Below are 14133 nucleotides of genomic sequence, written 5' to 3' on the forward strand. Positions count from 1 at the left end.
AACAATTTACTTTTCAAGATAGAAAACCAAACTATTGAGAAACTAAGTAAGTGACCCACCCAAGGTCATCATATAGTTAAGAAATGACAAAGTTGTAGACCTTATAGACCTTAACATGTTTTGTTTGTTTGTTTTGAGATGGTGTCTTGCACTGTTGCCCAGGCTGGAGTGCAGTGGCATGATCTCAGCTCACTGCAAGCTCTGCCTCCTGGGTTCACGCCATTCTCCCGCCTCAGTCTCCCGAGTAGCTGGGACTATAGGTGTCTGCCACCACTCCCGGATAATTTTTTTGTGTTTTCAGTAGAGACAGAGTTTCATTGGGTTAGCTAGGATGGCCTCGATCTCCTGACCTCATGATCTGCCTGCCTCGGCCTCCCAAAGTGCTGGGGTTACAGGCGTGAGCCATGCCCGGCCGACCTTAGCATGTTTTTTTTTTTAATATTATTTTTCTTGTGTAATATTTGCTCTATCTCTCATATATACATAAAAATATGAATATAATCATAAAGGTACTTATAATAGCCAACTTTCTCTATATTTCAGAGATATTGGTTTGGCATTACTTTCAGCCAGGTATTTCAACATTAGCCTTTAGAGTGGAGTTGGGTACAGGTTGATTTCAGTGTTTCAAAAATATATGAGTACTGTGAACCTATGTTAGTGGATTTCCTATTCTCAACTTCTAGTTGAACACTATCAAAATTGACAACTAAAAAAATAATGAAATGAGAGAAAATGTTTATAGCCCTTAAGAGGATAAATTAGTATCTTTATGTCTAGATTTTATATTAAGGAAAGAGCTTTCAGGAAAAGTAAATGACAGTTAATGATTTTGATTATAATCAGTCAGATTTTTTCCATATTTGAGCAAAAATTGTAATTCACTTATCCAATGCTTTCAGTGTAGATTAGCTGAATCATCTAACTTATGTCATTTCTTATAATTTGAGATGAAAAATGAAGAAATGATTTATTTATCTTAAAACAGTTCTATGTTGATAATATAAAAACTGACAGGTTCATCTTAAATATGTTTGGATAAGTTACTTTATATATGATTCATATCTTATGTATAACTTATATATGATATTTGATTTGGTTCATACACAAAGGAACAAATGTTTCTATATAAGAAAGTTATTTTACTTGTTATAGAGTTTAAAACTAAAATGATTCTTCCATGATGGCCATTTAACAATTTAAATTTAGGAAACATCTGGCATGTTCGATTGAGTATTTACTTTGTATAATTGTGTTCCATATCTTAATGCCTTCCCTTTAGCAATTTCTTTCAGCAAGCAACACAAGTGAACTTGTTTCTCACTAAACATTTTTTATTTTAGCAAAGTTTTAAACCTACAGATTTAAAGAAAAATTGTAAAGACGTTACAAAGGTGAACTCTTGAACCAAATCTTTTATTTTTAAGCATGCAAAATGGTGTGGTTTTTTTTTTAAACCCTGAAGACATAAATGTACCACTTAGAACCGAAAGAAAATTGGACCATTTTGTTTCGTGATTTGATGTTTGAAAAATAAAATTATTTAGTTCCCTTTAATTTTTCCTCAGAGAATACAAACCGTGTCGTGATGTCAAACTCATTCTAAGTTTAGATGCCCCATGGGCAAATTGTTTGCTCCAATTAAAAAAAAATGAAGACAAATCTCTTACACGTAAATCTTTGATGGTGGTTGGAAGTGTTGCTTCATGTTTTTAAAGTCTTCCCAGAAGTCGAAATGCCTCTCAATCTTGTAACTCTACTTTTTATAGCTACCTAAAATAATTATTAAGGCATATTTGATATACTGAAATCAATTTATGTTTGTGTTTTGTTTAATAATTGGGATCCTTGGGACGATTTGCTGCAAATATCCTATATTAAAAAATTTTGTCTAAATATATCATGCAGAAAAATAGTTATACCTAAAAATATAAACTCCATTAACAAAAATTGTTCAACAAATCTCTATTAATTCAATACATTGTATGCTTAATTTTCGCAGTCATTTTTTCCTTTTCTTCTCTTTAATGATGTGATGTTATTCAATGTCTTCTGAAAACTTGAGCATAGGAAGTTGAAAGTGTATAAAGTAAAACAAATTGTAAGGAGAGAATTTAGAATGCTAATTTTTGAAGGGGAAATATAAATTTTACAACTCTTAGTTTGCATTTTAAATTTATGTTATTACCTGTATTTAAGTATTTAAGTTGATTTTCACCAGTGTGTTAGTGTGTTTGTGATGTTGTAAAACAAATACTTAAGACTGGCTCGTTTTTAAAGAAAATTGATTTATTTGGCCCTTGGTTCTACACACAATGCATAGTGTCAGCAGCTGCTTGTGGTGAGAGCCTCAGGAAGATTACAGTCATGGCAGAATTTGAAGGGGAGCCAGCATGTCATTGGGCAAGAGAGGGAGCAAGAGAGAAAGGGAAAGTGCCACATTCTTTTAAACAACTAGATCTCCTGTAAACTCTTTACCACTCATTACCCAGGGTAGGGAACCAAACCATTCATGAGGGATTTGCCCCCATGACCTAATACCTCCCACTAGGCCCCACATTCAACAATACAGGTCACATTTTAATATGAGATTTGGAGGGGACAAAACATCCAAACCATGTCAACTGTTCACTGCTAACTACTAAATCAAAGAGTTACTTTTTTACAGACAATGTATTATTTTTTTCTTCATTCAAAAGAAAAATACTTGATTGGACCTTATGAGGAGAAAATGTTAATCTCTTACAGTTTTTAATTAAATAAAATAATTTGAGGCTATGTTTGCAAATTAAGACCATTGAGAAGGACTCTAGACTCTAAAAAGATTCCAGACATTTTCTATAAACATATGTGTGTGTGTGTGTATATATATATATAAATAGTTGTTATCATAGTAGATTTACACCACTGCCATCTGGAAGTAATTCCCTTATTCAATACAGAAGGATTTCTCATCTTTCTAAATATTTTCTTCTAGCTCAGAGTGCCTGTGGCCAAAAACAAGAGATTTTAAAACAACAAAAACAAAAAATTCTGCATCCCCATATGGGTTATCTTTCTTTTGTAGTCTTCTTTTCACTTGAGTTAAAATATTTCCTTTGAATTTAGACTGACAAAGATATCGAAGGACATCTAATGTCGTTTAGAGCACTGTTCCTGTGCCTGTGTTCACTAGATCAATAGAGGAGGTGATTGGAGGTATTGGAAGAAAGGAATAAACTAGGGTAGCTCATATCACCCATTCCATGTTTTTTCTCTTTAGGATGTCCCAGTCTGCAGTGAAAATGAATTCTGTTCTGCCTCTGCTATGCGGTAAATTTAGCAATAAAGTTTCTGCTCCATATGTGACCGACTAGGTAAGGGTGCCCTGTAATGGAGTGTAGTGTAGGAAAATCCCTGTTGCTAAGCACCGCGCCAACAACACCATGAACTACAAAGCTCACATGTTTATTTCATTATGCTTTACTTCTATGTCTATCTTGAATTGCTCAGTATTCAGAGAAAACACAAAGGTAAGTTGTTAACATTCTTCATTGCAACAAATTTTTTAGAACTAATTCTATATTGAGGAATGTCTTAAATTTTAACCAAAACCCTTTGATAAATTACAGAGTTGCTGAATTTATCTAGATCTAAATCTTAAACTGTATCTATCATATAGATTTATATGATTTATCAAGAGCTATTATCAGGGATATATACTTGATTCCTTTTACAATTTTCATAATGTAACCATAATGTAACCAGAAAATGACCCTTGAGATCCTTGAGAGTGATTATATAATCATACCCTTGATTTCATGTCTCCAGCCTAATTATCACAGTTAAAATTTTGGTATCAAAATGGAGCAAAGATAATAAGACTTGTAAAGCAGCAGACCTTACAAAATGTTAAAAACAATTTTATTTACATAGTGCATCCACACAGACCTAATTATATGTATTAAACCTAATGTTTAACATTATTAGCAAGTCAGAGAATTTAGAATAATCAGTTAGACATAATTTTAGATAAAGTAAATATTAATATTAGTCATTAATATTAATCCCTATTTGATAAAATGACTCTATATGAAAATAACTGCCCTCAAATTATTTTCAGCTCACAAATTTTTAATGAAAGGAGATGGTGGCTGGGCGTAGTGGCTCACGCCTATAACGACAACACTTTGGGAGACCAAGGCGGGCAGATCACTTGAGTTCAGGAGTTCAAGACCATCCTGGCCAACATGGTGAAACTCCATCTCTACTAAAAATACAAAAGTTAGCTGGTTGTGGTGGTGGGTGTAATTCTAGCTACTGAGGAAGTTAAAGCAGGAGAAATCGCTTGAACACAGGAGGTGGAGGTTGCAGTGAGCCGAGATTGTGCTACTGCACTCCAACCTTGGCAAGAGATCAAAACTCTGTCTCAATGAATGAATGAATAAATAAATAAATAAATAAAGAGATGGTATGGAATCATTATTAATTTTGGGCCCTTCATGTTAGCTAATATGTTTAAGCCTAAGTCAAGATAGAAACTGACCCAGATTATTAGCATGTTTCAGTGAATAATATTTTAAAATAATTCAACACTGACACATAATACTATAGTATTCCACTTAGATATAAAAAATATGATAAAAGAAGTCTCATATTCTTATCCTGGCATGGTGGCTCACACCTGTAATCCTAGGACTTTGGGAAACCAAGGGCGGGGGGGATCCTTGATGCCAGGAGTTTGAAACCAGACTGGACAATATAGTGACACCTCTCTCTACAGAAAACTTAAAAACTAGCTGGGCGTTGCCGCAAGCACCTGTAGTCCCAGCTACTGGGGAGGCTGAGGTGGGAGAATTGCTTTTCCCAGGAGTTCCAGGCTACAATGAGCTATGATCACATCACTGCACCCCAGCCTGGGTGATACAGTGAGACCCTGTCTCTTAAACAAACAAACAAAAAGTAATCCCAGAACTCTAATGATCTTATATGTTATAGGACTTTAAAAAATTAGCCAGGCATGGTGGCGCATACCTGTAGCCCCAGCTGCTTGGAAGGCTGAGGCATGAGAATCTCTTGAGCCTGGGAGGCAGAGGTTGCCCTGGATGATAGAGGAAACTCTGTCTCAAAATAAGTAAATAAATGAATGAAAGTATACCGAAAGTTTTAACTTAACAAATTTTATTTACGCCTCGCATTGATGAAGTGATAAGAACAGATAAGTAATACTAATACACATATAAGATATTTTACAATTTTTTTTAAAATTAGACCCTTATGATATACAAAGGAATTTAATTTTTTTCTTTTCTTTTGAGACGAAGTCTCGCTCTGTCACCAGGCTGGAGTGCAGTGGTGCGATCTTAGCTTGCTGCAATCTCCACCTCCTGGATTCAAGCAATTCTCCTGCCTCAGCCTCCCGAGCAGGGACTACAGACATGCGCCACCACGCCCGGCTAATTTTTTGTATTTTTAGTAGAGACGGGGTTTCACCATGTTGGCCAGGATGGTCTCAATCTCTTGACCTCGTGATCCACCCGCCTCAGCCTCCCAAAGTGCTGGCGTTACAGTTGTGAACCACTGCGCTCGGCTGCAAAGAGATTTAAATCTATCAATTTTATCTTAATGCAAAATTTTTGTCATTTGTGATATTTTCCAATAGCCTATCTGAATTCCTTAGAATCAGATTTCAAAATAAAGTTTCAAAGTCAGGTTTCTTTGAAATTACAATTCAAAAATATTTAGATTTTAGAAAGATAATGTGGTAAATATACTGCCTATTATGGAATATCCCTAGTGGCAAATCATATGAATAATCACATGAACTGGGATCAATAAGACTATAAATACCCTTGGTCGGGTGTGGTGGCTCACACCTATAATCCTAGCACTTGGGGAGGTTGAGGCTGGCGGATCACGAGGTCAGGAGATCGAGACCATCCTGGCTAACACGGTGAAACTCTGTCTCTACTAAAAATACAAAAAATTAGCCGGGCGTGATGACAGGCGCATGTAGTCCCAGCTCCTCGGGAGGCTGAGGCAGGAGAATGGCCTGAACCCAGGAGGTGCAGCTTGCAGTGAGCGGAGATCGCGCCACTGCACTCTAGCCTGGGCCACAGAGGGAGACTACGTCTCAAAAAAAAAAAAAAAAAAATTATCTGGATGTGGGCAGGTGCCTGTCATCCCTGCTACACGGGAGGCTGAGGCAAGAGAATTACTTGAACCCAAAAGCTGGAGGTTGCAGTGAGCCGAGATCGCACCATTGCACTCCAGCCCAGGCAACAGAGCAAAAGTTCCAAGCTCCGTTTCAAAAAAAGAGACTATAAATATCCCTACATCAGCATAGATCAGATTTTTACCAAACTTACGTTTAGGTATTCATAACTGTTGGATTTTGTAATTCCCCATGAAGAATAGTAGATCTGCATATATTTTCAAGTATTAATAGTTAGAATTACGTAGTTTATAATTTATAAGTCCAATTTTTGGTTATTTTCATTATTAATACTTTTCCATTCCTCTACCCTTTCCGAAAGACAATACAATACGTTTCTTTTCTTTTTTCTTTCCTTTTTATTTTGTTTTATTTTATTTTATTTTTGAGAAGGAGTCTTACTCTGCCCCCAGGCTAGAGTGCAGTGGCACGATCTCTACTCAGTGCAACCACCAGCTCCCAGGTTCAAGCAATTCTCCTGCCTCAGCCTACTAAGTAGCTGGGACTACAGGTGTATGCCACCATGCCCAGCTAATTTTCATACTTTTAGTAAACATGGGATTTCATCATGTTGGCCAGGCTGGTCTAGAACTCCTGACCTCAAGTGATTTACCTGCTTCAGCTTCCCAGAGTGCTGGCATTACAGGTGTGAGTCACCACACCCGGTCAAGAATACAATATGTTTCTAAGTTGATAGTCTATCGTTTATCCACGTTTCTATGATGAACTCAAGTAATTTCTAATTTCTCCCTATTAGAAAGAATGCTGCTTCAAATAATTTCATTTATGTATATTTTTGTTCATTTAAACAATTTCCTTAGAATAAATTCCGAAGCATAAGCCACTAGATCAAAGAGAATTAAATCCTTTTATTTTAAAAAACATATTGGCAGATTTCTTCCAGAAAGAACTATGCTAATTTACAATGTCCCCAGAAAAATGTTAGTATGCTTTTTCGGTAGTATTATTAACTGGACCATCGGTATTCCTTTCTTATGCCCATTTAATACTGTAGGATGGTTCATTTACTCTTTTTTATATTAGCATTTCTTTAATTACTACTAGTGAAAAGAACACAGTCCCATGTATACACGTATGTGTTAACTGCGCATTCATTTTCTTTGTCCTTTTGTTGATCAAGGTCTTAGTGGTGGCCATGTATATTTGAATATGTTTTTAGTTATTAGCCCTTCATCATGTTATAGTTATTTTGGTCATTTTACTGATGCTTAACTGGTAAGAATCAATTTCACTAGGGATAAAAGTCAGAAGAACAGAAATTGTGAGTTCCTTTGTGAAGATCCAAGGACCTTCAAGGACTCCTGAAGAGCCAAGAATAATCATTCCTATTTTTCATCTTCAATGGAAAAAAGAGCCCATTATACCTTTCTAGCCTATTCTGGAATAAATAATAATTAAATTTTATTTACTGTAAACTAACAAAGGAAACAGTGTAAGTTAATGAAATGTAGTCTCTACAACTTGTTAGACTTTTTATTTTTTATTTGTTATTTTTAGTTGGACTTTGTTTTTGAGACAGAATCTCACTCTGTCACCCAGTCTGGAGTGCAATAGCTTGATCTCAGCTCACTGCAACCTTTGCCTCCCAGGTTCAAGTGATTCTCCCTGCCTCAGCCTCCCTAGTAGCTGGGATTACAGGCGCACACCACCATGCCCGGCTATTTCTAGTAGAGACAGGGTTTTGCCATGTTGACCAGGCAGATCTCCAACTCCTGACCTCAGGCCATCTGCCCGCTTTGACCTCCCAAAGTGCTGGGATTACAGGCTTGAGCCACCGCACCAGGCAACAAGCTAATTTTTGTGTGTTTAGTAGAGACCGGCCTTCACTTCATGTTGGCCAGACAGGTCTCGAACTAGACCTCAAGTGATCCACCGGGCTCGGCCTCCCAAAGTGCTGGGTTTACAGGCCAGAGACCCCGCGCCCGGCTGGCATTGATGTTACTTAAATTACAAAGTAACTGGTCAGGTGCGGCCGCTCACACCTGTAATCCCAGCATTTTCAGAGGCCGAGGCAGGCGAATCACCTGAGGTCGCGAGTTCCTGAGACCAGCCTGACCAACATGGAGAAACCCCGTCTCTACTAAAAAATAAAAATACAAAATTAGCCGGCATGGTGGCACATGCCTGTATTCCCTGCTATTCAGGAGGCTGAGGCAGGAGAATCGCTTCAACCTGGGAGGCAGAGGTTGCTGCAGTGAGCCGAGATCGCACCATTGCACTGTAGCCTGGGCGACAAGAGCCAGACTCCGTCTCAAGAAATAAACATTACAGCCTGGCACGGTGGCTTATGCCTGTAGGCCCAGCACTTTGGGAGGCCCAGGCAGGCAGATCACTAGATCAGGATCAGCCCTAGGCTGAGCTGCAGCTGGCATTTGAACGTGGCAGCAGCGGTGGCAACCCAGTACCTGTCCGTGCCACCAGCAGCGGCGAACCCCAGGGTCGGACACCGCCACTGCGCCTAAGTCAGGCGGTAGGACCTCAGCTGTGGGAGGGCGGGAACCTGCCGCAAAGCCTCATCGCGTCAGCTATACAGGGCCCAGAGGTCGCGAGCTTGAGCTGCCAGCGCCGGCCAAGGAAGAGCAGAGCCCAGGGTGGAAGGGGGTGCACTCGGCGACCCTCAGCGGTCTGGGCCCAGCCCTGCAGCCTCCACTGTGGACTCAGGTGCAGCTCCCACCTGAACATGGCACGCGGCAGCAGGGGCTCCAACCCTGACCCTGTCAGCGCCACCAGCAGGGCGGATACTTGGGCCAGAAGCCTCCAGGGCGCCTCAGTCAGGGGGTCGGTCCCCAGTTGCAGGAAGGTGGGAATCGACGCTCAGCGCCACCCTGGAGGCTGCACGGTGCCCAGCACCAGGGTCTAGCTCCTGGATCGCGGGTCGAGGAGGGGCCAGGGGCGGCTACGTCAAGCAGGCCGTGTTGCAGGGCGCCCGCCACCTTCCGCTCCAAGGAGGCCTGCCAGCCCGGCAGTGCCTCAGCGGCCGGTGCCACCTGCACGCGGTGCCCTGTGGAGCGCGGCCAGGGCGCGTGTCTCCTCAGCCTGTTGAGTTGCGCATGAGCTGCTGCCTAACGGCTCTGCTCAGAATTTCTCCCGAGAGAGGCCGGAGTGTCCAAGAGCTTGGCGATACAGAAATTTTTACTGGTGTCGGGGCGGGTGCGGGAACTAAAGAAGGGCAAGTGGGAGCTGGGTGGGTGCTGGGGAAGGGCCAGCAGGAAGCGAGGGCGAGCGGTAGGGGCTAGGGAAGGGCGAGCAGGAGGCGCGGGTTCTCTCTAGCAGGGGGCTGCCGCCATGAAGAGGCTCTCAGCTGCCGCTGGCAAGGGCGTGCCGGTCCCGGAGCGCCCGAGCGCCTTCAGCGAGCTGGTCTACACCAAGAACGACTCGTACATCATCCAGTACGGGGATCTTGGGAAGATCCATAAAGCTGCCTCCCGGGGCCAAGTCCAGAAGCTGGAGAGTATGACAGTAACGAAGAAAACCATCGACCTGAACAAAAGAGATGTGAAGAAGAGGTACCAGGCCCTGCCTAAACCGGGGCTGCAGGAGGAGGTGGTGGCTGTGGGAGGATCGCCCCTTCAGAATGAGGGGCTGGGGGGCCTGGGGACGAGGGGAGCAGGTGGAGGAGTGGCGGGTGGAGGAGTGGCGTGCTGTGGGGCGGCCATCCTGGGCAGGACCCCCAGGCCTGGGATGGGGGCGCCTTGCAGGGCAGAGGGCCCAGGCCACCTTAAAATCAACCCCAAACTTTAGTTGCTTTCTTCTTCACTCCCACTTCCTCTCACAGAGCACTGTGTAGAAGATTTTAGTGATTTAACTCACAAAATTAAGTACATACAGGGTTTTACTTTTAATGTACAGGTTTTAAAAGATAATGTTAGCTACATTATGAAATGGTGCATAATGAAATAATTCCCATAATATATGTACTTCTTGGCTAAACATTCTTTGGATAAAGTCCAATATCCATTTTGATATCAATGAATGTCTATGTAAATATGTTCTTTGCTGAGGGACCTTAGAAGGAAACTTCGAGGTGGGAAGATGGCTTATGTTCTTGAATTTAAGAAGACTCATTTTTCTCAAGATGCAACTTCTTTAACAGTTTTACATAAACCAAATAAAGTTATCAACGTTTTAACATTTTTAAAATTACACAGGCTTTTACTATTGTGATGACATTTTAAATATTTTGTAACGGAGTAGAAAAGTCCTGCCCTTCTAGACATCAAAATGTGCTATTAATTTGCACAAGATAGGCCGGGAGCAGTGGCTCACGCCTGTAATTCCAGCACTTCGGGTGGCTGAGGCGGGTGGATCATCTGAGGTCAGGAGTTCAAGACCAGCCTGGCCAAAATGGTGAAACACCGTCTCTACAAAAATACAAAAATTAGCCGGGCCTGATGTCGGCTGCCTGTAATTCCAGCTACTCGGGAGGCTGAGGCGGGAGAATCACTTGAACCCAATAGGTGGAGTTTGCAGTGAGCCGAGATCCTGCCATTGCAATCCAGCCTAGGCGACAGAATGAGGCTCTGTCTAAAAAAACAAACAAACAAAAAATCACAAATTATTTGCTAACAGCTGAAAAGACAGGTAATTGAATACAACAGAATAGAAAATCCAGAAACACCCAAATATATGTAAGAATTTTGAACTTGATAATGATCACACTTTATACTAGTAGGAAAAGAATTAGTTTCATAAGTGAAATGCCTGCTTTTTGGAGAAAACTAGATTTTTATGGCACAAAATAAGTTCCTGATGGAATATAGATTAAAAATTTTTAATATACAAAAAGATAAAAATACCAGAAAAAACATGCCTATTTACACAGATACATTTTTATGTTGACAAAACCTTTCTAAGAAGCTCAGAAGCAAGCATTCTGAAGGGTAATTTAGTAAAACAAAAATCAAATTACCCTGCATATGTGAAAAAATAAAAGGCAGCATACTTGTAAATATTTACTACTCATGTATGTGTATGTGTGTATACATATTAGATTTAAAAATCTTTGTTTTATAGAGAATTCATTCAAATCAACAGAAAATCCTCTAATTTAAAATTGGGTAATTTAAATTAGTTATCTAAATTGTAGATCTAAAAAAAGTACTGGGCCTCTAATTTAAAACTGGGCAAAGTCCTATTTTAAGATCTGCGAGTGACCTATGCACATAGAAAACAATATTTAGTGTTCCTGGTTAGAGAAGACATTTAAGTTAAAAGAGGAATCAAATACTGTTTTCTACCTACAAAGTTTGTGAGGATAAAAGGCAGTGACATTCATAGTACTCTTTAAAGTGTAAGTTTCGGATGACTTTTCAAATAGACAATTTGATGGTAAGTACCATATTTAAAAATTGTATATGCCCATTAGTGATCAATTCTATTATACTAAAATATTTTTAGAAAATAATGAAACATACTCACAATTTCTTTTCTGAGCACTGCTTAAAATATCAATGTATTAAAAATCCATTTAATGGCTTTTATAAGTACATTTCGGTGAGTTTACAGCATGGGATAATATGTGACCACTCAAGGCAGAAACATATACAGAAGTATGTTAACATTTGAAAATGGATTTTGGTGTACCAGGTGAGGGTAAAATTCAGTTTAATTATACATACAGACTATGGTCTTGTGTTATCTGAAATTATGTCCAAAATATAAAATTTGTTAAGGACATTTGTTTTTATATAAAATGTTTTTCCTTTTTATTATCTTTGATTTCTGCATTGAGCATGGACAATGCTATTAGTAAAAGTTTATTATTAATAAAATAATTTTTGGGAAGAGCAGCAATATGTATTTTGCACAGATAAAGATAATTTCTCGCTTTATGTATTTTTTATGTGCATTAGTATATTCTGTGAACTTTTAGCATCTTCAGAAGAGAATCTTTTTATCTGTGCTTATTGATTTACATATTTTATTAAACACATTTTTATTATATAGATTTATTACATGTCAATAACTATAGATTAATCATTTTAGTGTAGTTTTATTATTAGAAAAATAAAATAGCAAATATAAGTGCTTTATTTATAGCAATTTTTTAAGATATTGAACATCCTAACTGTATTTATCCATTCTTTTAATCCATTCATCACATGTAAGCTGAATGCCTATTATGTAGAAGATACATTCTCTCAAGACCTTTTCATCCTTAAAAATTTCACACTTACTTGCTCAGCCTGAGCAAAGTGAGAGATTTAAAATTGGAGTATTAGGGCTGAATCTCAGTTGAAGCTTTTCCTCTCATCTTTCAAACAAAAACACTTCTGAAGTGAGAAACTAGTAAAAGATAACTACCAACCATGATATTGGAAATTTATAACAGCTCTAAATAGTAATATTAATCTTCAAAAACATCTAATTTGCATGCATTCTATAAATCTAAATATGAATTTCCATACATTCTGTAAATCTAAATAGGGAATAAAATGAGCCATGCCTATTTATTTGAATCCCAAGTTTCCTTTGGCTTGAAGTTTTTAAAATATTAAAGAAGTAGCTTGTTTTAACAATTTATTGTTTTTATTTCAACTCTCCTTTTGTATAGTACTCTTAAAAGGTAAAATTTCTTTCATTGTTAATCCTGTGAGTAGGACTGCCATACATATATATGTATATACCATATTCCACTTCTTGGAAGGCACTGTGAATTGTGTGATGCCTCCTTATTTTATGCACCAATAAAAGATTGTTTAAATTTCTGCCAAACATAGTGGTAATAAATAATGAATTATAAGTGGCATTTCCATTAGAGATGTTAAAATATGAGAAATTGAGCATCTTAGAATCATTAAAACACTATGTTATCTCTAACCTTTAAAACACACCACAAAGTAGGCATAATTGCACCATTTTACTTAAAATGTTGTCTTTGTTAAGCAGTAGTAATAATTATAGTATCTAACAATTACTGAGCTGTTACACGTACTAGGAACTCTCCCAAATACTTTGCGTAGATTCTCATTGAGGCATCACAGTGATGTCCTGTGAGATAACTACTGTATTCATCTTCATTTCATTGATGAGAAAATTGAGGTGCAGAAAGTTTAAGTGACAGCTAGAAAGTGAAAGACCTTAAAGTAATATTCAAGCCCAAGTTGAACTGAATCCAAAGGTCAAATTCTTTGTATTCAAACAGGCCACTCTTTCGTTAATGTAGTGAGCAAAAAGAGTGAATGAACATTGTACTTTCTTCAGGAGAATATTAAATATTTGTTTTGAAGGCAGAGAAAGAGCCTGGTATTTAATGTTGACAATTACATAAATCATTGTATGTTTTGAGACAGTGGACTAAACTTTGCCAACAAGTCCTCTCACTCTCATAGGACTGCTCTACACTGGGCCTGTGTCAACGGCCATGCGGAAGTAGTAACATTTCTGGTAGACAGAAAGTGCCGACTTGATGTCCTTGATGGCGAAAACAGGACACCTCTGATGAAGGTAAATAGTAGTCAATTTTTTTCAGTAGAAGATGGATTTGGTTCAAATACACAGAATAAAAATGAATTTAGTTGAAACACAACTAGTCTGTGAAACCTGTGGAATACTTATTTTGATTTCCTATAATTTATAATTTACTTCTTGCTTAAATACCGACAGGCTCTACAATGCCAGAGGGAGGCTTGTGCAAATATTCTCATAGATTCTGGTGCTGATCTAAATGTTGTAGATATGTATGGCAACACAGCTCTCCATTATGCTGTTTATAGTGAGAATTTGTCAATGGTGGCAAAACTGCTGTCCCATGGTGCAGTCATCGAAGTGCAAAACAAGGTAGACGTTAACCAATGTTATTTTCAAAATATTTGAAATCCATTTGTTTTAACATTAACATACGTAAAAGTGTTATATTTGGAAGCTCAAACATTCCTTGAATGAAAATAAGTTGAAAGAACTTAAATACCTAAGATTTT

The 14133-nt window shown here is 38.6% G+C and overlaps 1 protein-coding gene across 1 annotated transcript in view; it reads left to right on the top strand.

The window, feature by feature from the left end:
- The first annotated feature begins 8517 nt into the window (after positions 1–8517).
- Positions 8518–14133, top strand: part of LOC100998409 (ankyrin repeat domain-containing protein 30A-like) — an 86851-nt gene continuing 81235 nt past the window's right edge. Inside the window, 4 exon segments of the mRNA XM_031652378.1 lie at positions 8518–9014; positions 9485–9720; positions 13546–13660; positions 13820–13993. Coding sequence (XP_031508238.1) covers positions 8895–9014; positions 9485–9720; positions 13546–13660; positions 13820–13993 — 645 coding nt within the window. The 5' untranslated portion in view covers positions 8518–8894.

This window comes from Papio anubis, chromosome 11, assembly GCF_008728515.1.
Source record: "Papio anubis isolate 15944 chromosome 11, Panubis1.0, whole genome shotgun sequence".
Lineage (NCBI taxonomy): Eukaryota > Metazoa > Chordata > Mammalia > Primates > Cercopithecidae > Papio > Papio anubis.